Source organism: Rhinatrema bivittatum, chromosome 6 (assembly GCF_901001135.1).
Source record: "Rhinatrema bivittatum chromosome 6, aRhiBiv1.1, whole genome shotgun sequence".
Classification (NCBI taxonomy): Eukaryota; Metazoa; Chordata; class Amphibia; order Gymnophiona; family Rhinatrematidae; genus Rhinatrema; species Rhinatrema bivittatum.
In genome coordinates, this window is record NC_042620.1 from 15,026,723 (window position 1) to 15,049,979 (window position 23,257).

The 23,257-nt window shown below is 46.7% G+C and overlaps 1 protein-coding gene across 1 annotated transcript in view; it reads left to right on the plus strand.

Annotated features, from left to right (window-relative positions):
- Positions 1–23,257, plus strand: part of TNS1 (tensin 1) — a gene marked incomplete in the record, with an annotated part of 1,098,810 nt that overhangs the window by 762,672 nt on the left and 312,881 nt on the right. The window contains 1 exon segment of the mRNA XM_029605104.1: positions 2,419–2,460. Coding sequence (XP_029460964.1) covers positions 2,419–2,460 — 42 coding nt within the window.

Genomic DNA, 23,257 nt, shown 5'->3' on the forward strand with positions numbered 1-23,257 from the left:
CTATCACTGTACTGTATCAGCCTGTTAGTCGGCTGAGACTGGTAGGGCCAAAGAACTGTCCTATAATTATCCAGCTAACTGTGAGATAGCCTCCTCTGTTCATTCATCACTGAATATACCTGCGAGGGTAGTCGGCTAACTTTGCTGTGCAGACTGTGCCTGAACATGGACCTGTCAATGTCCATCGCTTTGGGCGATGTTTAATCAGTCGAGCGATTCATAAATGCTGATAAATAAATAAATGGGGACCTTCATCTTCCTTTATTTTATTTTTCCCAGAAATTTCAATGTTAAAACAACATTAAAAAAAATCAGTAGAAAGTTACTTTTTTTTATAACGCTGATTTTCCTCCTGTGCGTTATAAAAAAAAAAAAAAAAAGTAATTTTCTACTGATTTTTTTTTTTGGTTGTTTTATCCCTGTCACTTTTCCACTGCTTCTTTTTGTTGTTAAAACCTTGAAATTCCCAGGAAAAATAAAATAGCGAGTGAAAACGAAGGTCCCTGGTTGTGAAGCTTGCCTGAGAGGGAGGCAGGGAAGGATCCTCTTCCCTGCGGCTTCAGCTCGCCTGAATTGTATTTTTCCTGCAGGGCGGGATGGTTCATTTTTTTTCTCCACTTACGGCTGGATCCCAGAAATCCCGCTCCTGCACACCTGGGCCACATGGAATCTATTGAAAATGGTTTGAAATATATAAAGTGAAGACGGTTTGCTTTCGCAGGCGCGCGTAACACCTGCGTAGGATGGGCCGAGCAGCGCAGGAAACTGCAGGCAGCTCAGCCAGGCTCGCCACAGTTTTTAGATACAAGCAGGATGGGGCAAAGTTCTCGGCGTGGCTTGCGGCCTGTGCTGGTCAGCGAGGGGAGAAGGAACGAGTTCCTGCAGGTGATCCACCTTGTGTGTGACGGACAGCTGGGAGATCTCCATAGGGCAAGCGGGAAAGGTTAAAGATGAGAGGGAGTGAAGCTGAAAGCTGTAACCTGTGCAGGCTCCTGAGTATCCTGTATCCTGTACTGCGGTCTCATACAGAGTGATACAGACTGTGAGGAGCAGTACGTGATAGCAGCAGTCCCGAACATTTGAGGCAGGGTCCTGAAGGGGGGGGGGGGCCCTTGGCATCTGATCACAAGGAACCTGAAGTAAATCAGTCCTGGCTGCTCCCAGCTTCTTTCAAAGCATTCTTGGAGTTTCTCAGTACACAGAAACCTTTTTTGAAACTGGAACCAAGCCCAGGACCAGCTCTCCTGTTCCTTCTGATGAGGAGCTGGGGGGGTAGGGAGAGGGAAGAGCAGTGCAGCTGTGCTGGAAGTGCAGCGGTTTGGTTTAGTGTCTGTAATATTCGCAGCACGCGGCGATGAATTCTGCACTGGGCCCCGGGGGTGTTGAGCGAGCCAGCCAGGACGCACCGCATTGCAGTACCAGTATATGACGGGGGCCACAAAGTCCCTTCCCGGTCACTAGAGATTTGTCTTGGGGGTAAATGCTCCTCTCTGCCTTTGGGATTTTGGCAGTGTGCATTATGACGACGGAGGCGTTAAGGGGATCTTGTTATGAGGGAGATCCACTGGGGGGAGGGATCTTCCTTTGGGTGCTGAGCCAGGAATGCGTCTTCTGTTCTGGAGAGAAGCCAAGGTGTGGACTTGTCCAGCAGGGCCATGGCTCCAGGACCTCCATACGAGACTCCCGGGCAGTGCCATTGGGCCACCCGGGAGGAACCACGCATGAGTGTGAGTGATGAGAAACAGGGACTAATTCCCATGTATTTTGCGCTACAGAGGAGAAGACGTTATCTGAAAACCAAGGTCCTTACAGAAAGAGCGTTTTGCTGTTGATCGCCCCGAGAAATCAGTGATTGGTATCTGACTGCTGGGAGCCCCAGACTGGAAAGTGAAAGCTGTTCTGTTTTGTTGGAAGAGCGAGACCCTGCTTTACCCCCGGGTTTGGCTTCGTGAGACGCATCCGTCAGTCCATGGAGGCAGTTTAGGTTGCAGTCGGGGGGCTCAGAGAGGAAGAGACGTGTTCGGTGGGGCTATCCCTGTCCATCGTACACCATCTGCTTGACCCTGTTTGTATTTTGAACCCCCAGAGACTGGTGCTCAGCTCCTATATGGGCATCGGACGCGCTGTCATTGTATGCGCCCCAAAAGGGGGTTATTGGTGAAAGATGTTCACACCATGTGCCGATGCGTGTACCATTCCCCTCTTCTCTCTTCCTCCTCCTCCCCCTTTTCTCTGTCATCTTTCCTTCCCTCACTCTTTTTTTCCCATCCATTTCTCCTCTGCCACCCTCCTCCTCTCATCCACGTCCCTCTGTCTCTCCTCTGGCACCTTTCCTTCTGCCAGCTCATGTGATTGTCGTCAGACCCCGAGATCTTCAGATCCTTATTCTTTGTTGTTTTTCTTTTTTTTCCTCTGCAGCCGTCCTGTACGGAGAGCCCTCAGAAGCATGTAGACACCAGCGTAAGTGAAAGCCTCTCTCTCTCGCTCTCTGTTCTGTGGTCCTGGAGAGTCCAGACCGTCTCCTACATCCTCTTGTCCTGCTCAGCGCTTGTCTCGTGTGACCGTGTGCAAGGGTGACAGGAGGCAGGTGGCACCTTATAGACTAAGAGGTTTCCAGGACAGATGCAGGGAGGTGGGTAAAATATCCGGGGACGCAGAATAAAGAGAAGGCTCTGAATTGGGAAAGAGAGTACTGTAGTAGCATCTGCCTCTTGTCACATTTGCTACACCTGCTGTCCCTCCCAAAGCTGTGCACTAATGGCAGCCAGCAGCGCTTGGGGTGGAGAGTGGAAGAGGGGGCTGATGCACTAAAACCAAGCCCTGAAATTCAACGCACAGCTTCTTTATGCACAAATGTGAGTTACACACCAAAAATGTTTTCTGCGTGTAAAATACCGACTACGGATCCTATCACCGCAACCCCAGCATCTGCCTGTAGATTAACCTTAGCCCTGGAAACTTAACTCCTAGTCCAAGGTGAAGTAAAGTCTCCAGCGTCTCTCTCTGCACTGGGGGATTTCCATTCGAGGACGCAAATTTAAACGCACAGTTTTGTAGATCAGCAGTAAGGTTTGCAGACACAAAATTGTGCGCACAGCTTGGGGTTAAACTGTGTACTCTGCCATGTGCACCTTATTACACTGGCTCTTAGGAGCGCAGTCTTTAAAGCCATTTCCATGGGTAAAGTGGTGTTTTTAGAAAATTGCCCACCCCATTCATATGTAGTGCCAGCACAGACATGCTGTACTTCACGCACAGAGAGGAGGTGGCAGCGGGGAGGGGATAGCCCTAGCATGCAGTTATGTGCGCATGTATACGTGTGCATGCATACTGCACTTTTACGCACAAAGAGGCAGCGGGGAGGGGATAGCACTAGCGTGCAGTTATGCGCAGATGCGTGCATCCATACTGCACTTTCTTGTTCAGAGAGGCAGCGGGGAGGGGATAGCACTAGTATGCAGTTACGTGTGCATGTGTACGCATGCATGCATACTGCACTTTCTTGTTCAGAGAGGCAGCGGGGAGGGGATAGCACTAGCGTGCAGTTATGCGCAGATGCGTGCATCCATACTGCACTTTCTTGTTCAGAGAGGCAGCGGGGAGGGGATAGCACTAGTATGCAGTTACGTGTGCATGTGTGCGCATGCATACTGCACTTTTACGCACAAAGAGACAGCGGGGAGGGGATAGCACTAGCGTGCAGTTATGCGCAGATGCGTGCATGCATACTGCACTGTTACGCACAAAGAGGCAGTGGGGAGGGGATAGCAGTAGCGTGCAGTTACGTGCACATGTGTACGCGTGCATGCATACTGCACTTTTACGCACAAGGCAGTGGGGAGGGGATAGCACTAGCGTGCAGTTACGTGCGCATGTGTACCCGTGCATGCATACTGCACTTTTATGCACAAAGAGGCAGCGGGGAGGGGATAGCACTAGCGTGCAGTTATGCGCATATGCGTACACGTGCATACTTAATTTTGCTGGGATAAGAACTCGCATAAATGGAAGGGTACCTTTTTTTTTTTTTTATGCCCGTTTTCCCTTTGCGGGTAAAAAATACCCGCAGGCCTTACACCTCTGCATGTGCTATGAGAGTTGCCCTGGAAATCACATGGATCCCGGAACCAAGGCAGTCAGAAAGGCCGCTGGTGCAACGGAGCATCGCGGCTGCCTGCTTTGTGGCCGGCTCAGAGAAAGCCCTTGCACTGTGCGCTCCCTTCTGTCTGCCTGCCCTTCGAGGCTCTCCGGGCACAGGTGAGGGGTGGCTGGAGGTGACTCATTAGCCCACCCCCTCACTCAGCAGTCAGACTGACAGTGAGCCTGCACCAGATTTCATGCAGATTACCCCAAATACCGTTAGATAAAACAGACAGTGCCCTGTGTCATGTATCTGATGACTGCCCGTCCCTCATCTGGGACCTCAGGTTCCTGTGAGATTGCAAACCGCCAGCAATTATTGCAGAGTGAGTCAGGAGCCCAGACAGCAGCGGCAAACCAGTGGCAGCGAGGAGGAGGTGGGGGATCCAAATCCGATTGGAATTCTGCAGCTTCACAATGTACTCAGTAACACAACTCCACTCCACTTATAAAAAGGCAGCAATCGGGAGAATGGGAGATGAGCAAGCTCTTTGGGGTCGATGTAGTAAGCCATGCTACGCTATCCCTGTGTTTTTGTGGGGAGGGAGGGTTCAGCACTAACCTTACTTATGTATGTAACAGATATTTTAACAAATGCATCCAAAAATAAGTCCAGTGGAACAGAAGAATTTTATTTCCTCCAAGGTATCCTTCCGATCATGAAGTGTAAAAGTGCAGGTGTTTCGCATGTAGTGCTGCATCAGGAGGGGACGGAGCACTAAACTAATAACAGAGACAGCGGAGCCTCATGCAGTGTGCACGAAAAAGAGGAGGCAGGGTAAATAAATGACAGAAATACCACAAGGGCCAAGCTAAAGCTGAGAGGAACCGTACAAGAACATAAAAGGAAAAGAAAGTAGTACAAGAAAAAAAAAAAGAAGGGTGGAAAGCCAGGAAAACCGCTGGAGTTCCTGGCTGAGTCCAGCAGGGATCAGAGTTATGTAAAGGGTTTGGAGAGGGGACGATGGCTTGGGATAAAGGTGGGGAGGTGGGAGAGTTACCAAGGTAAGAGGTGGTGAGGCTGGAAAGTTTCTTGATTCGGGGATTGTGGAGGAGTCGCTAAAGAGTAAGAGGGAGTGAGGGATTTTCTTATTCTGAGGAGGTGGAAGAGGGAGTGACGTTGGAGAGCTAGCGAGGTGCTGGGGGGAGAGAGGTTGGAAATGTAGCCAGATGGAGGGGTTTTTTTTATTTGGGGGGGGGGGGGGGGTGGTGCCAAGAGGGTAAATCAATTTATTTAAAAAAAAAATTATAGCCAACTCCTAACGAACCAGTTGAGCTAAGCGGGTTACGATACATTATAAAAGATTATTACCGTAAAATCAAACTATTTAATGCAAAACACCTTAAACTTAAGTCTTAAAAAGATGAACACACTGCAATATTAAATCAAATTCTGGCCGCTTCACCAGACTGTTCCTGAAACAAAGAGGCTTTCACCATCTTTCTAAAAAGGGAGCGAGGTGGGGAGTTTCTCTGAATTTGTGAAGTGGGGCAGCTTTCAGGCAGAAGAGGCATTGAGTTGGGTCATCACCAGGACACAATCTGGCTCCCTCCATGTCCGCTGATCCGGGTGGAAATCTAACAGAAACCTTGGACAGATTTTTTCAGGTTGGCTTGGTAATGATAGGAGTGCAATGGCCTCCCAGAATGTGTAAAGCAGAGGTTTAGTCTGCAGCAGGAACTTTGCAGAGGCCTCTGGTTGGGAATAGCTGGTTCTGGAGCATTACGAATCCCGAGAGCGCCTCATATTGGAAGCAGCTGTCTGTGGGTGGTGGAGGGGGGGGGGGGGGGCCTCGGTGTCATGAGCATGCTTGCCCTCAGTACTCCAGCAGCAGCGAGCAGGAGTTATTAGTCACATCAGCTGATAGCTGCCTGACCCGTCCTCGTGCTGGGAGGAACTGGGGTGGAAGGAGGAGAAAGGCCGTTTAGCAAACACAACCGGAGCGCTCTCCTGGCTCTGACGCTCCCAGCAGAGAGAGAGAGAACAGCATTGCTAAGAGGCCGTGAAGAGGTTTCAGGCCTTAGCAGCCACACAGCTGCGCTCTTAAGTGCCAGGCAGGTGCCCACTAGGTAAACACCATTCATTTTGGTCAGCCTGACACCCCTGTGAGATTGGAGACACCAAGCTTGGGACAGGGGAGCCTGCAACCGGTGGGAAGGGAGGACCGCAGCAGGCAATCATGCCCTGGGGGTGGCAAAGCAAGACACTCACCCTCCCTAAGGTAAGACCTTGCGATGACTGAGGCGGTCGGAGGTGGGAGCGGATGGGGGGGGGGGGGGGGGAATGGCTTCGCTGGGAGGACACGGAGGAGTGACGCTCTCGTGCAGAATGCAGAAGCCACGCGGTGACGTTTAAATATCGCTTCAGTGCTGTTCCCCGAGGCTGGACACGTGCAGCTCCTGCGGGTGCATTAATGGCAGTAGTTATTATTATTATCATCCTAGGTATCTCGTATGCATGCTGCTCTTGACTCTCCCGGTCAGTTCCATCCCAGCATTAGCCACGTTTCCAGATAAGTCCAGTCCCAGCTCTTTCAGAGGTGCCCTTCAGCCCAACTCATGCCAGCTGCCCCCTTTATGTAAGAGAGAAATATCCCCAAGAGCAGGAAGCAGCTGGTGACATTTTCCATCCCCGAGACCCCCCAAAGGTGGGGACAGGGTACCTGGATGCAGACCCCCAGCAACTAAGATGCAAACTCTCAAGAAAGAGAAGTTAAAGCTTAGTTTCCTCCTCAGAGAATGTGTAGTTTTCAGTCTTTGGGAGGTGGCAAGGATGAAACGTTTTGTTTTATCTGATTTAGAACTGGTAAAAAAACCTTATTTAGTAAAGAAAAGAAACTGTAGATCATATTATATGTGTATCCACCATTTTGTACCTTTCTATACCCTGTACATCCATTGTCACATATCCGTCAGTTCTGTATATGCTCACTGTCGCCCCTCTATGCTGTATACACCTACTGTCACCCCTCTGTACTGTATACACCTACTGTCGTCACTTATGTGCTCACCCTCTGTAGCACATTACCTAATGTCACTTACCCAGCTGTACCCTATACATCCATTGTCATATATACGTCAGTTCTTATGTTCTTATGTATATGCTCACTGTCACCCCTCTGTGCTGTATACACCTACTGTCACCCCTCTGTACTGTATATACCTACTGTCGTCACTTTTATGTGCTCACCCTCTGTAGCACATTACCTGCTGTCACTTACCCAGCTGTACCATATACATCCATTGTCACATATCCGTCAGTTCTTATGTATATGCTGTCACCCCTCTGTGCTGTATACACCTACTGTCACCCCTCTGTACTGTATACACCTACTGTCGTCACTTTTATATGCTCACCCTAGGTTGCACATTACCTACTGTCACTTACCCAGCTGTACCCTATACATCCATTGTCATATATACGTCAGTTCTTATGTTCTTATGTATATGCTCACTGTCACCCCTCTGTGCTGTATAAACCTACTGTCACCCCTCTGTACTGTATACACCTACTGTCGTCACTTTTATATGCTCACCCTAGGTTGCACATTACCTACTGTCACTTACCCAGCTGTACCCTATACATCCATTGTCATATATACGTCAGTTCTTATGTTCTTATGTATATGCTCACTGTCACCCCTCTGTACTGTATACACCTACTGTCGTCACTTTTATGTGCTCACCCTCTGTAGCACATTACCTGCTGTCACTTACCCAGCTGTACCATATACATCCATTGTCACATATCCGTCAGTTCTTATGTATATGCTCACTGTCACCCCTCTGTGCTGTATACACCTACTGTCACCCCTCTGTACTGTATACACCTACTGTCATCACTTTTATGTGCTCACCCTCTGTAGCACATTACCTACTGTCACTTACCCAGCTGTACGCTATACATCCATTGTCACATATCCGTCAGTTCTTATGTTCTTATGTATATGCTCACTGTCACCCCTCTGTGCTGTATACACCTACTCTCACCCCTCTGTACTGTATACACCTACTGTCGTCACTTTTATGTGCTCACCCTCTGTAGCACATTACCTGCTGTCACTTACCCAGCTGTACCCTATACATCTATTGTCACATATCCGTCACTTCTGTATATGCTCACTGTCACCCCTCTGTACTGTATACACCTACTGTTGTCACTTTAATGTGCTCACCCTCTGTAGCACATTACCTGCTGTCACTTACCCAGCTGTACGCTATACATCCATTGTCACATATCCGTCACTTTGTATATGCTCACTGTCACCCCTCTGTACTGTATACACCTACTGTTGTCACTTTAATGTGCTCACCCTCTGTAGCACATTACCTACTGTCACTTACCCAGCTGTACCCTATACATCCATTGTCACATATCCGTCACTTCTGTATATGCTCATGTCACCCCTCTGTACTGTATGCACCTACTGTCGACACTTTTATGTGCTCACCCTCTGTAGCACATTACCTACTGTCACTTACCCTAAACATCCATTGTCACATATCCGTCAGTTCTGTATATGCTCACTGTCACCCCTCTGTACTGTATACATAAGAACATAAGAACATAAGAAAATGCCATACTGGGTCAGACCAAGGGTCCATCAAGCCCAGCATCCTGTTTCCAACAGTGGCCAATCCAGGCCATAAGAACCTGGCAAGTACCCAAAAACTAAGTCTATTCCATGTAACCATTGCTAATGGCAGTGGCTATTCTCGAAGGGATAGATTTTCAAATTGCGCGATTTGGCATACCTCCGTTGGCGCATCAGGCGCAAACAAAAGTACGCTGGATTTTAGTACTTTTATGTGCTCACCCTCTGTAGCACATATACCTACTGTCACTTACCCAGCTGTACCCTATACATCAATTGTCACATATCCGTCAGTTCTGTATATGCTCACTGTCACCCCTCTGTGCTGTATACACCTACTGTCACCCCTCTGTACTGTATACACCTACTGTCGTCACTTTTATGTGCTCACCCTCTGTAGCACATTACCTACTGTCACTTACCCAGCTGTACGCTATACATCCATTGTCACATATCTGTCAGTTTGTATATGCTCACTGTCACCCCTCTGTACTGTATACACATACTGTCGACACTTTTATGTGCTCACCCTCTGTAGCACATATACCTACTGTCACATACCCCGCTGTACCCTATACATCCATTGTCACAAATCCGTCACTTCTGTATATGCTCACTGTCACCCCTCTGTACTGTATACACCTACTGTCGTCACTTTTATGTGCTTACCCTCTGTAGCACATTACCTACTGTCACTTACCCAGCTGTACCCTATACATCCATTGTCACATATCCGTCACTTCTGTATATGCTCACTGTCACCCCTCTGTACTGTATACACCTACTGTCAATACTTTTATGTGATCACCCTCTGTAGCACATTAATTACTGTCACTTACCCATTGAAACATGTTTACCTGTACTATATACAACCACCCACATGAACCCGTATCTTTATCTTTAATTAAATATATTAATCAGTTAAGCAGAGTGCACTAAGCCAGTGGTTCTCAACATTTTTTCTGGCGGGACGCACCTGACAGATGTTTCTCACATGCGCGACACACTGACCATCATAGGGCTAACCCCACCCCCGAGCCTCAGCAATGGGCATAAAGCAGCACTAGAACATTGCTCGTATAACTCACCGTACAAAACAGATATATTCTGGTGTTATCTCATTAACAGCAACACAAACTCCCTCTACTACCGGGCACAATAGCCCTACTTATAAAAAATCAGCAATTCACCACCAATATGTGCCCTATTGAGGAAACACAACAAATAAGATTCTCACACACACATAGAACTGACCTTCACCAAGTACAGAAAGACCACAAATTATAAATATGGAGACAAAAACTGGAATGGAAACCCAAAAAAAGCCACTCTGCATGCAGTGCGAACCTGGAGAAATGGAAAGATAAATATAGCACCTAACATAGTCGCAGGATCTGCAATAGTGCACACAAACTAATCCACACACAGTTATACCTGCATTATGCAACACACTCAACAGTAACAACCCTATCTAAGAAATACAACTATTAAACCAGACCCTAAACACGAATACATTTCCTATTGGGAAAACAGAATATGCCAAGCTGCTATAGAGCCCCACACAGAAATAATTGTAAAGCTATACTAAAAATGTTACAAAACAGCTGCTGAACAGAATAACATCCAACAATTAAAAATTCATAAAAATTATTAAAAATTGTCCAAATATCAATAAAATATTTCAAAACAGCAGACATTGCATAATACCCAATAATTAAAATGGCAGTCAATCAAGAAAAATAAATTTAAAAAGCCACCTTTACTTACCCTCTCCAGCAACTCTCCTACTCCTTTCCCTTCCAGGCCAATAGCACTCACCAGAACATAAGAACATAAGAAAATGCCATACTGGGTCAGACCAAGGGTCCATCAAGCCCAGCATCCTGTTTCCAACAGTGGCCAATCCAGGCCATAAGAACCTGGCAAGTACCCAAAAACTAAGTCCATTCCATGTAACCATTGCTAATGGCAGTGGCTATTCTCTAAGTGAACTTAATAGCAGGTAATGGACTTCTCCTCCAAGAACTTATCCAATCCTTTTTTAAACACAGCTATACTAACTGCACTAACCACATTCGCTGGCAACAAATTCCAGAGTTTAATTGTGCATTGAGTAAAAAAGAACTTTCTCCGATTAGTTTTAAATGTGCCCCATGCTAACTTCATGGAGTGCCCCCTAGTCTTTCTACTATCTGAAAGAGTAAATAACCGATTCACATCTACCCGTTCTAGACCTCTCATGATTTTAAACACCTCTATCATATCTCCCCTCAGTCGTCTCTTCTCCAAGCTGAAAAGTCCTAACCTCTTTAGTCTTTCCTCATAGGGGAGTTGTTCCATTCCCCTTATCATTTTGGTAGCCCTTCTCTGTACCTTCTCCATCGCAATTATATCTTTTTTGAGATGCGGCGACCAGAATTGTACACAGTATTCAAGGTGCGGTCTCACCATGGAGCGATACAGAGGCATTATGACATTTTCCGTTTTATTCACCATTCCTTTTCTAATAATTCCCAACATTCTGTTTGCTTTTTTGACTGCCGCAGCACACTGAACCGACGATTTCAATGTGTTATCCACTATGACACCTAGATCTCTTTCTTGGGTTGTAGCACCTAATATAGAACCCAACATTGTGTAACTATAGCATGGGTTATTTTTCCCTATATGCATCACCTTGCACTTATCCACATTAAATTTCATCTGCCATTTGGATGCCCAATTTTCCAGTCTCACAAGGTCTTCCTGCAATTTATCACAATCTGCTTGTGATTTAACTACTCTGAACAATTTTGTGTCATCTGCAAATTTGATTATCTCACTCGTCGTATTTCTTTCCAAATCATTTATAAATATATTGAACAGTAAGGGTCCCAATACAGATCCCTGAGGCACTCCACTGTCCACTCCCTTCCACTGAGAAAATTGCCCATTTAATCCTACTCTCTGTTTCCTGTCTTCTAGCCAGTTTGCAATCCACGAAAGGACATCGCCACCTATCCCATGACTTTTTACCAGAAGCAGCAAGGGCTGCTGAAGCTCTTTCCTCACAGTCCTCTTCCTTACCGCCCACAACCAGAATTTTTATTTCCTCTGGAATTTGTTACCAGAGGATGTGGTCAGTGCAGTTAGTATAGCTGTATTTAAAAAAGGATTGGATAAGTTCTTGGAGGAGAAGTCCATTACCTGCTATTAAGTTCACTTAGAGAATAGTCACTGCCATTAGCAATGGTTACATGGAATGGACTTAGTTTTTGGGTACTTGCCAGGTTCTTATGGCCTGGATTGGCCACTGTTGGAAACAGGATGCTGGGCTTGATGGACCCTTGGTCTGACCCAGTATGGCATTTTCTTATGTTCTCTTTTTATTTCCTCTTTTTATTTCCTCCACCCCAGTTCAATAGTCCCTGTTAATTGTAACTGCATCTCTTCTTCACGTTTATCTAGGTTCTTTGTTATTTTCATTGCACCCCTTTTTTATGTAAACCGACATGATGTGAACGCTTCATGAATGCCGGTATAAAAAAACCTTAAATAAATAAATAAATAAAACCAGTCGCACAGATACAGACACACACAGCAGTTTCTGTCTCTCACAGAGCAATCATCTCCCTGACCAGTCTCTCTCTCTCACACACATACATGTCACCTTCCTGACCAGTCTCTCTCTCACTCACACACACATACATGTCACCTTCCTAACCAGTCTCTCACTCACACACACATACATGTCACCTTCCTGACCATCTCTCTCACATACACATATATATATTTATTTATTTATTTATTTAGATTTTTTATATACCGGCATTCGAGACAGCAGTCACATCATGCTGGTTCACATAAAACAGGGGTGCAAAGTAAACATAACTATAACAATGGTGCTGAAAAGGCAGTTACATATAACAAGGTGATAAGAACTTGGCTTAGAGGAAGAGAATGGACAGGTTATTAATTTACACAAGTAAACGATAGGAGATAAGGTCGACCATAGTGTAGATGGAGATTAGGGGTGGCTTGGAAGTATTAGATCAATTGACGTCTGGGAAGGCTTGTATGAATATCCAGGTCTTTAGTCTTTTTTTGAAGGTTGAGATGCATGGTTCTATTCTGAGATTTGAGGGTATGGAGTTCCATAACGGTGGGATGGCTGTAGAGAAAGTGACATACACCTACATGTCACTTTCCTGACCAGTCTCTCTCTCACTCACACACATACATGTCACCTTCCTGATCAGTCTCTCTCACATACACATATACCTACATGTCACTTTCCTGACCAGTCTCTCTCTCACTCACACACATACATGTCACCTTCCTGACCAGTCTCTCTCTCACTCACACACATACATGTCACCTTCCCGACCGTCTCTCTCTCACTCACACACACATATACATGTCACCTTCCTGACCAGTCACTCACACACACACACATATACATGTCACCTTCCTGACCATCTCTCTCACTCACACACATACATGTCACCTTCCTGATCAGTCTCTCTCACATACACATATACCTACATGTCACTTTCCTGACCAGTCTCTCTCACTCACACACATACATGTCACCTTCCTGACTAGTCTCTCTCTCTCACTCACACACATACATGTCACCTTCCTGACCAGTCTCTCTCTCACACACACATACATACATATCACCTTCCTGACCAGTCTCTCACTCACACACACATACATGTCACCTTCCCGACCGTCTCTCTCTCACTTACACACACATATACATGTCACCTTCCTGACCAGTCTCTCTCTCACACACACACACATATACATGTCACCTTCCTGACCAGTCTCTCGATCACACACATGCTCTCTGTCTCACTTATACACTGGCTGGCTGACACTCTCACTCCCTCCCCCAGAGCAGAAATGGCAGCTGCAGCAGCTTCCTCCAACCTCCACGACTCAAGAAAGAAGAATCCCATGGACTATGGGGGCTAAAGCTGCTGCCTCCCTCCCTGGCTGCTTCTGATTTTGCTCCAGGACTGCGCTGCTGCTTTTCAATGCAGCATGGCCTTTCCTTCTCACACGTCCCACTACACATGGTCCCGCACGCATGCACACACACATAAACACACACACAGTCACACACACGCATACACACACACACACGCATACATACACACACACACACACAGTCACACACACAGTCACACACATACACACATACACACCCACATATACACACACACATACACACATATACACACATACACACACACACACACACACACTCTCTCTTCCTCATGCCAAGGCCTCTCTCCAGTTTTCCTTTCTCTGCCACCAGCAGCTCTACCAGGGCCTCTCTCTCACCTTTATTTCTTCAGCTGCTGGCCCTCTCTCTCTCTCTTTCCTTTCTTTCTTTGGCTTCAGTGGCCCCCTAGGTCTCACTCTTTCTATCACCGCTGCCTCCACCCTCCCGGTGTGAGACCCCATCCCATCCCTTTCATTCACCCTTCTCCCCTCCTTTCTCTCCACAATCAGCACCCTTCTCTTTGCTCCATTCCTTTCCCTCCCCCTCTCACACCACCTTTCATTCACTCCTTTCCCCTCCCATCCATCTCACTCATCCCTTTCTTCCCCTCCCTTCCCTTCCTCGCCTGCCTGGTCCAGCCAGGTTGTCTTTGGTGTGGCCTTGCCTCCCAGTCAATGGCTCTGCTCCTGCAGTGCCCCATTCTTCTTTTTCTATGGGTGAGGCTTGGCCTCTCCACTGCACACCTGGTAGTGGTTCGCCTGATGCCACTCTCCCTTCTTACCCTTCCCACTTACTCACTCACATCCTCTTCCCTTTTCCTTCCGTCCCCTCTCACCTTCCCTTTCCTTCCCTTCTCACCTCATCCACAACTCCTTCCCTTTCCCTCAGCCCTCCTCCATGCCCTCTTTTTACCTGGCAAGTTTTTGCTCTGTGGACACAGGGTGGAAACCCAGCCAGCGCACCATTATTCGTTTTGCCGGAGGGGCCTGGTACGTCATCAAATCGCGCTGCTGCACTCGCGCGGAGCTCTCTGCCTACTGGGCAGTCAACAAATTGTGCCGTCCTTGTCCTGCCGGTGGGGTGGGAGCCTCACCGGTACATCTCTAAACCGAGCTGTTCTCATCCTGCCGGTGGGGGTGGGAACCTCACTGGCACATCTCTAAACCCTGCCGTTCTCATCCTGCCGGTGGGGGTGGGAACCTCACTGGCACATCTCTAAACCGTGCCGTTCTCATTCTGCCGGTGGGGGTGGGAACCTCACTGGCACATCTCTAAACCCTGCCGTTCTCATCCTGCCGGTGGGGGTGGGAACCTCACTGGCACATCTCTAAACCCTGCCGTTCTCATCCTGCCGGTGGGGGTGGGAACCTCACTGGCACATCTCTAAACCCTGCCGTTCTCATCCTGCCGGTGGGGGTGGGAACCTCACTGGCACATCGCTAAACCACGCCGTTCTCATCCTGCCGGTGGGGTGGGAGCCTCACTAGCACATCGCTAAACCATGCCGTTCTCATCCTGCCGGTGGGGGGTTGGGAACCTCATTGGCACATCGCTAAACCACGCCGTTCTCATCCTGCCGGTGGTGGGGTTGGGAACCTCATTGGCACATCGCTAAACCACGCCGTTCTCATCCTGCCGGTGGTGGGGTTGGGAACCTCACTGGCACATCGCTAAACCGTGCCGTTCTCATCCTGCCGGTGGGGGGTTGGGAACCTCACCGGCACATCGCTAAACCGTGCCGTTCTCATCCTGCCGGTGGGGTGGGAACCTCACCGGCACATCGCTAAACCACGCCGCTCTCTTTCACGAACACTGCTGTCCGTTACCCTCCAGGCTTGAATGTGCTGATAGCCCGGGCAGGAATGGCAGCAGTGCTTGTCGAAGAAATGGGAGCTTCTCTTTGGGATGGAGGAGAGGGAGGGAAGACCAGGAAGTGCATGACACACCTGCCAGTGCTTGGCGACACACCAGTTGAGAACCACTGCACTAAGCAATGTACAAAATCGACATGCATAAAATCAAAGTTTTAACATACAACAATCTGGATGTAAAACTCAGACGCTCAGCCAGAACATTGAAGTGTAGGAACAACTTTCTAGCATAAACATGCCTGTCTATCTAAATAGGTTTTAAACAGTGATTTTAAATCTTTCAAGGACTCAGTCTGCCGATTTGCCTGGGGTAATGAGTTCCCCAGCGCTGGAGCTGACATGGAAAATGTGCAGCCTCTCGTCTCCGCGTGATGGGCCTGCTTTACTGAAGGGAAGTCCAACAGCCCTCTTTTGGATGACCTAAGGGTGCGCAGTGGTTGCTAAAGGTGCAAAAGGGTCTTAGACCAAGGGGATGTGTCCCTGCTCATCAACGTTTGTATTCGATTCGGGAGGATAATGGAAGCCAATGTAAATGCATTAGTACTGGTGTAATGTGCGCTCCTATGCCTTCAGCCAGATATCAATCGAACGGCTGCATTCAGGATCGATTGCAGTGGTCACGTCTGGAATTCCAATATATACGGCACTGCGATATTCCAGTAGTGGGAAAAAAGACGCTTGGACCACGGTGTGGAAATCCTTGGGGTAGAGCACATTTTTTAAGCTGTACAAGACCCTCAACTTAAAAAAATGAAACCGTCATCTCATCCCTTAGACACAATTCCTACTAACCTTCTCATCGCAATAAGAAACTCCATATCAAAACCAATTGCAGACATCATTAACTGCTCTCTCTCCCAGGGTCTAGTTCCTGACCAACTTAAATTAGCCATTCTCAAACCTCTACTTAAAAAACCTAACCTTCCAACCACAGATCCAGCTAACTTCCGCCCAATAGCTAATCTGCCATTGATCGCCAAAATTATGGAAAAGATAGTCAATAAACAACTATCTGAATATTTGGAAGAAAACAACATTCTTGTATCTTCCCAGTATGGCTTTCGGAAATCGTTAAGCACTGAATCTCTCCTTATCTCTCTTACCGATTCTATTCTATCTAATATGGACAAAAAACAACCACATCTTTTGATACTACTAGATCTCTCTGCAGCCTTTGACACTGTCAACCATTCATCTCTATTAAAATGTCTGGCAGATATAGGCATTAAAGGAACAGTCTTCAGCTGGTTCAAATCCTTCCTAGCAAATAGACAATTCAAAGTAAAGATTAACAACAAAGAATCACAACCGATCCCTTCCAACCGGGGGGTCCCTCAGGGTTCCTCCCTTTCCCCTACCCTCTTCAACATTTACCTCTTACCTCTATGTCATCTACTTACTAAACTAAACCTAACTCACTATCTCTACGCGGATGACATCCAGATACTCATCCCAATCTCAGAATCCTTACAAAAAACCTTGGCTCACTGGAACAATTGTTTGCAACAGATCAATCATCTTCTCTCCAGCCTTTGCCTCATTCTTAACAACAACAAAACTGAGATCCTAATCATCAATCAAGACATCAACATCAAACTTCTAAACCCAGCTGACCTACTCAACTCATCCACTCCCATATTAAATCACTCACCACATGTTCGAGATCTAGGTATCATGCTAGACAATCAGCTCAATTTTAAAAAATTCATAAGCACAACCACCAAAGACTGTTTTTATAAGTTACAAGTCTTAAAAAATTGAAGCCTCTTCTTTATTTCAACGATTTTCGGATGGTCCTACAAGCCATTATTCTATCAAAAGTCGACTATTGCAATTCGCTTCTCTTTGGCCTTCCATATTCATCCATCAAACCCCTCCAAATGCTACAGAACTCTGCAGCCAGAATCCTTACCAATACGAATAAAAGAGATCACATCACCCCCATTCTCAAGCTCCTCCACTGGCTGCCTATAAAGCAAAGGATCCTATATAAAGTACTCACCGTAATTCATAAATCCATTCACAATATCTCTCCTCTTCAATTATGTAACCAACTACGCCCCTCACTCCTCCTCTAGACCCATCAGAGGAGCATATAAAGGCACACTCTATGTACCTTCAACAAAATCCTCGCATCATAAACGTGCCATATCTACAGCAGGCCCCATTCAATGGAATGCGCTCCCACCAGACATTCGGCTTGAGTTCTGCCACTCTTCATTCAAAAAAAAACTTAAAACCTGGCTCTTTAGCCAAGCTTTTCCAGGACCATGATCATCATTTTTTCCCCTCCAACCAGCAAGAACATATCTTCTTCACAAACCCCCATTTTCCATACCACTACCTACTTCGGTATCTAATCTCTTGCTGCAGGACACTTGAGACTTTCTCACTTATACGTTATAATTTTTATGCTCAATAAGACCTGTCAACTTAATTGTTTAAGTCTTTTTTTTTTTTTTTTTTCTCCTTTATCTTTTGGTCATCAATGTTACAACGTTATTGTTAAATTTTGAACTTATGTACACTGTTCCAAGTTTCATAACCTTGTTCTATGTAATGCCTTTTGGCAATTTTCATGTTCTGTTTCAATGTAAACCGATGTGATCTTTATTTCATATAGGAACACCGGTATATAAAAATCTAAAAATAAATAAATAAATAAACTTATAAAAGCCCGCTCACTCTGCAGATTTGATGTGAGTGCGGGATTACGGGTTAGAATCCAACCGTATTCCTAGACTTTTTACAGAAAATGTAAAATCATCAGTTGTGACAATACATGGTCGCATTGTATTATGTTTTGGAAACAGAATGAAATCAGTTTTGGTCATGTTTGTTATTAAAAAGCCATTGCTTAATCATCGACAAACAAATCTGCATTAGCTTGACCGTGTCTATGCAAGATGATTGTGCTCGGATGAAAAACTGTATATTGTCAGCATATATTGCATAGCCTTCACAGAATTTTTCAAATAGATGTATGAGATACTCCTACCATCTCTTACCCATCTGTTTTATATATGTCCACCATCTCTTACCCCCATTAGTATCGTATACACCCACTGTCACTTAGCCATCTGTAATATATACACTCACGCTCACATATTTATCTGTACTGCATATGTCCATTGTTACTTCCCCATCAGTACTGTATATTCCCACATCCCATGCCTGTTCAGTGTATGTCCACCCTCACTTATCCATCAGTTTCATATACATCCACTGTCACGTATACATCTGCTGTCACTTACTCATCAGTACCATATGACACCAACCATCACTTGCCAGTCTGTACCTTGTACACTCCCTGTACTATATGCACCCACAATCACTCCTATCCGTGCCCTTCTCCTCTACTGCCACTTCCAGTTTCTATGCTTTCCCCTGGCTCCCCGTGTGCTTGGAATCGTCTCCCTGCACTGGTGCGCCATGCTCCCTCTCTCACCGTCTTTAAATCCCATCTAATCACCCACCTTTTTGAAACCGCTTTCCAATCTTATTCCTGAATGTCTGCTTTTAGTCTTGTTAACTTTCTTTTCTTTTTAACCATTCTCTTGCTTTATGAAATACCCCAAGGCTCTTGTCCTGTCTGTTTGTCTTATTAGACTGTAAGCTCTATAGAGCGGGGACTTTCTTTTTGTATGTTTGTACAGCTCTGCGTATGTCATGTAGCGATATAGAAATGTTAAGTAGTAGTAGTATAGTTATTTATTTGTCCAAACTGTTTTCCATCAATACCAAATATATCTGATGTCACTTAGTTTTGTAAAAAAAAAAAATAAATCCACCATCACCTTTTCATCTTCCATCGTTGGCCTGGAAAAAAAATTGTTTTCAAACTCACTGTGTTGTGCCTGTATTGTGCAGGAGGCTGCGGTTCTTCATTTTTTTTAACTCTTTATTTCTAAACTTTTTGGCACAGCTAATTATATACAAAGCAAAAAAGAGAAACTAAGGTACAGGGTATCGCACGCGGTACTACAGAGGATGCTGATGGTAAGTATCCGATATCGTTCAAAACCTAGGAAGAGAGAATCTGACAGCAGTAAGCCCCGTCTCGTCTGCTGAAGCGATGTCTTTTTGCAGCGCCATGGACCCTGCTTGATCTCTAGTTTCTCCCTTTGCCCCTTCCCAGGCTCTCTTGACTTCTCTTCCTGTTCGGGCCCGTGCATGCTTCCCTGGGAGGCCGCTCACAGCTTGAGGGGGGGGATAAGCGACAATTTGCATTTCTGAGGGCAGAAATCTTTCTCCCATGTTACTCTGGCTTCTGCCACCTTGGAGCCTGGTAAAAGATTTGCTTTTTCCACCTTGTTTTATCCATTGCAGGTGCTTCAGTGTCTTCATCACATTCATTTTTTTTTCCTCACGTTTTCTAGGGTGTTCATGATTTGGTTTTTAAGTTTCACTTCATACGGCTTTTAATGCAGCCCCCACACCATTTTTGAGGCCCTTCCCTGGATGCCTGTATTCTTTCAGAGGTGGGATCTCCAGAACTGGACGTAATCCTTCCGAGGCATTATCACTTCCTTTTTCTACGGGCTTTGCCTCTCCCCGTGCACCCTGGCTCTGGCCCCCGCTTTGTTGCATTTTCAGCTGAGATGTGATCACAGCGAGATCTTCCTTCAGGTTGGTGCACATCAGGATTGCCCTGGTCTTACCCCATCATGCACTGCTCTCTTGCATTCTGTAGCCCAAATGCATGGCTCGGCACTTTTTTTTTTTTTTGCATCCAGCACACCTCAGACCCACTAGATCTGATTGCTGTGTAAAGTAATTTGAAAGCTGCTTTTTCAGTTGATGAAATACCCTTCTGAACTCGATATTGCTCAGTGCTTTGCATCCATCAGACTCAGATCATTTTATTGGCATGATGATTTTACATGTGTTGCCAAACTAATGTACAGAATGATTAAAATAAGTGTAGAAAAAGAAGGGTTAGTACAAAATGAATTGATTTTTGCATTGGACTGACAAAGGGGGAATATAGCTTTGAAATCTAGCCACAGATCCATAGGGGCTGAGCAGCTAGTCAAGTTAGCCGGACACCGCTATCTGGCTAACTTAAGCAAGATATTCAGCAGGGCCGCTGAATCTACCTGTCTAACTTCAGACCTGACTACAGCGTGACCAGAGTTAGCTAGTTAGGTTACAAGGATACAAGTACCTGGCAAATACCCAAACATCAAGAAGATCCCATGCTACTGATGCCAGTAATAAGCAGTGGCTATTCCCTAAGTGAATTTGTTAATAGCAGTTAATGGACTTCTCCTCCAAGAACTTATCCAAACCTTTTTTGAACCCAGCTACACTAACTGCACTAACCACATCCTCTGGCAACAAATTCCAGAGCTTAACTTTGCGTTGCATGAAAAAGAATTTTCTCCGATTTGTTTTAAATGTGCTACTTGCTAACTTCATGGAGTGTCCCCTAGTCCTTCTATTATCCAAAAGTGTAAATATCCAATTCACATCTACTCGTTCAAGACCCCTCGTGATTTTATAGATAGCGGGTCATCCTTGAGAACACACGTTATGTCCATTTCCCTAGGCAGTGCCTGATTTAGTTAATGCCACCCTGGGCCTGATTTACTGTGACTGCTTATCATTTCTGTAATGCAGCCTTGTGCAGATACACATCAGAGACAGCCCCTTCTCCGGGGAGCTTATAATCTAATGAAGACATGCGGGAAAGATGGATTCACTGCTAATGACAATCACTGGGTATAGGCCACACTCGCTTTTTTCCTCCCCACCTTTGCCGGCTCTCTTGCTGTTTTCTCTCTTGAATTGGCCCAAGACCTGTACTGATGCAGGCAGGCAGGGCCCGGTCTGTGCTTGGAGAGCTTCCTGCTGTGGGGGAGTCACTCGCAGTCTGTTCCTCTCCGGCCAGACTTGGCTGAAGCCTCTTTCCCTCCTATCTCTGCAGAGCTGATTAATGGTCTTCTAATCAGGCATTAAGCTACTTTGCTGCATTCCCTGACTGCTAATTACCCAATTAGCTGTGCCTGGGCTGTTGTGGGCGGGGCTGACTCTGGAGGCCTCCTGTAATGCAGTAAAACCTTGATAGAGTGGAGTCAGACGTGTGCTGACCAGTGGGGGACCCAGCCATCCCCTCTTCGCTGCACCTTTTAAACATTCAAGGGAGGCAGCGCGAGTCTCCATTTTGGTAGGAAGCCAGATAAAACATTCGGTTGACATTTTAAGACTCGTGTAAGCAGTGAGCTAGCCTTAAGTTCCCAAATCCATCAGTGGCCCACAGTGATGAAAGCACCCAGTGCTTACAAGGCCACGCGTGGGAGCAAGACTACTCCTTCTGCTTGAACGCTTTAAAAAGTAATTCAACACCTTTAGAGGATGGGAGAACTGAATGAATATATAATGCAGCGATTCCCAACTAGAGCGCCAGAGCTGCAGTCAGGGGCTTGGGTCTTCTAGGGCACCAAGATTTTGATAAATACATCAAAGAATCGCACTTACCTTCTCTCTCCAAGCACGATCTTTTAAAAATACGTTGGACATCGTACGCACGGACACGCTTCCCTCTCTTATGCACACACATACATGTGCGTACGTCTCTCACTCATACATGCACACAAGCTTCCCCCTGTGTCTCATACAGGCTCTAGCCTTTTATGCTGGGTTTCTCTCTCTGTCGGTTGGCGGCTAGCTGGGTTTCCTCTCCGTTCCAGAAGCTGAACTCCTTCAGCTCACAGTTTTACCCCTCACATCTCCCCATCTCAGATACACACCCCTTCTCCCCAATTTGTGTGCTGCTCCCTCCCCAGGCTTGAAGCTCCTGCCCGCCTCCAGCTCATCTCCTTGACCCCCTTGTAGGGGGTGTCAAGCCTCAGTGGGGATGAAAGAGAGGGAGGACTAGTCTTCTGTCCCCAGTGAGGCTTGGTGCCCCCTCTCTCTGTCCTGACCTACCCAAGAAAAGAAAATTACAACAGCTGCCACCTTCTAACCCGCAATACAGCTGAGCTTCAGCATAGACTCCACACAGGCAGATCTGCTCAAGTTCTCCGCAAAAGCATCTCCTGCTGCCTCCTTCCTCAGCTTCCGGCCCAAGCAGGTCGACACCGCAGTGTTCACTTCTTCCTCCCTTCTCCAGTCCAGTTAGGCCCCTTCATCTTGTCTTCCTCCTCTTCCTGCCAAAATCTTTCGATCATCTGACCCCTGCCTCTGGCCCACTCCTGCTGCACCTTCTGGTCTTCGATCATCTGACCCCTGCCTCTGGCCCACCCTTGCTGCACCTTCTGGCCTTTAATCATCTGACCCCTGCCTCTGGCCCACTCCTGCTGCACCTTCTGGCCTTTGATCATCTGACCCCTGCCTCTGGTCCACCCCTGCTGCACCTTCTGGCCTTTGATCATCTGACCCCTGCCTCTGGCCCACTCCTGCTGCACCTTCTGGTCTTCGATCATCTGACCCCTGCCTCTGGCCCACTCCTGCTGCCCCTTCTGGCCTTTGATCATCTGACCCCTGCCTCTGGCCCACTCCTGCTGCACCTTCTGGTCTTTGATCATCTGACCCCTGCCTCTGGCCCACCCTTGCTGCACCTTCTGGCCTTTAATCATCTGACCCCTGCCTCTGGCCCACTCCTGCTGCACCTTCTGGCCTTTGATCATCTGACCCCTGCCTCTGGCCCACCCCTG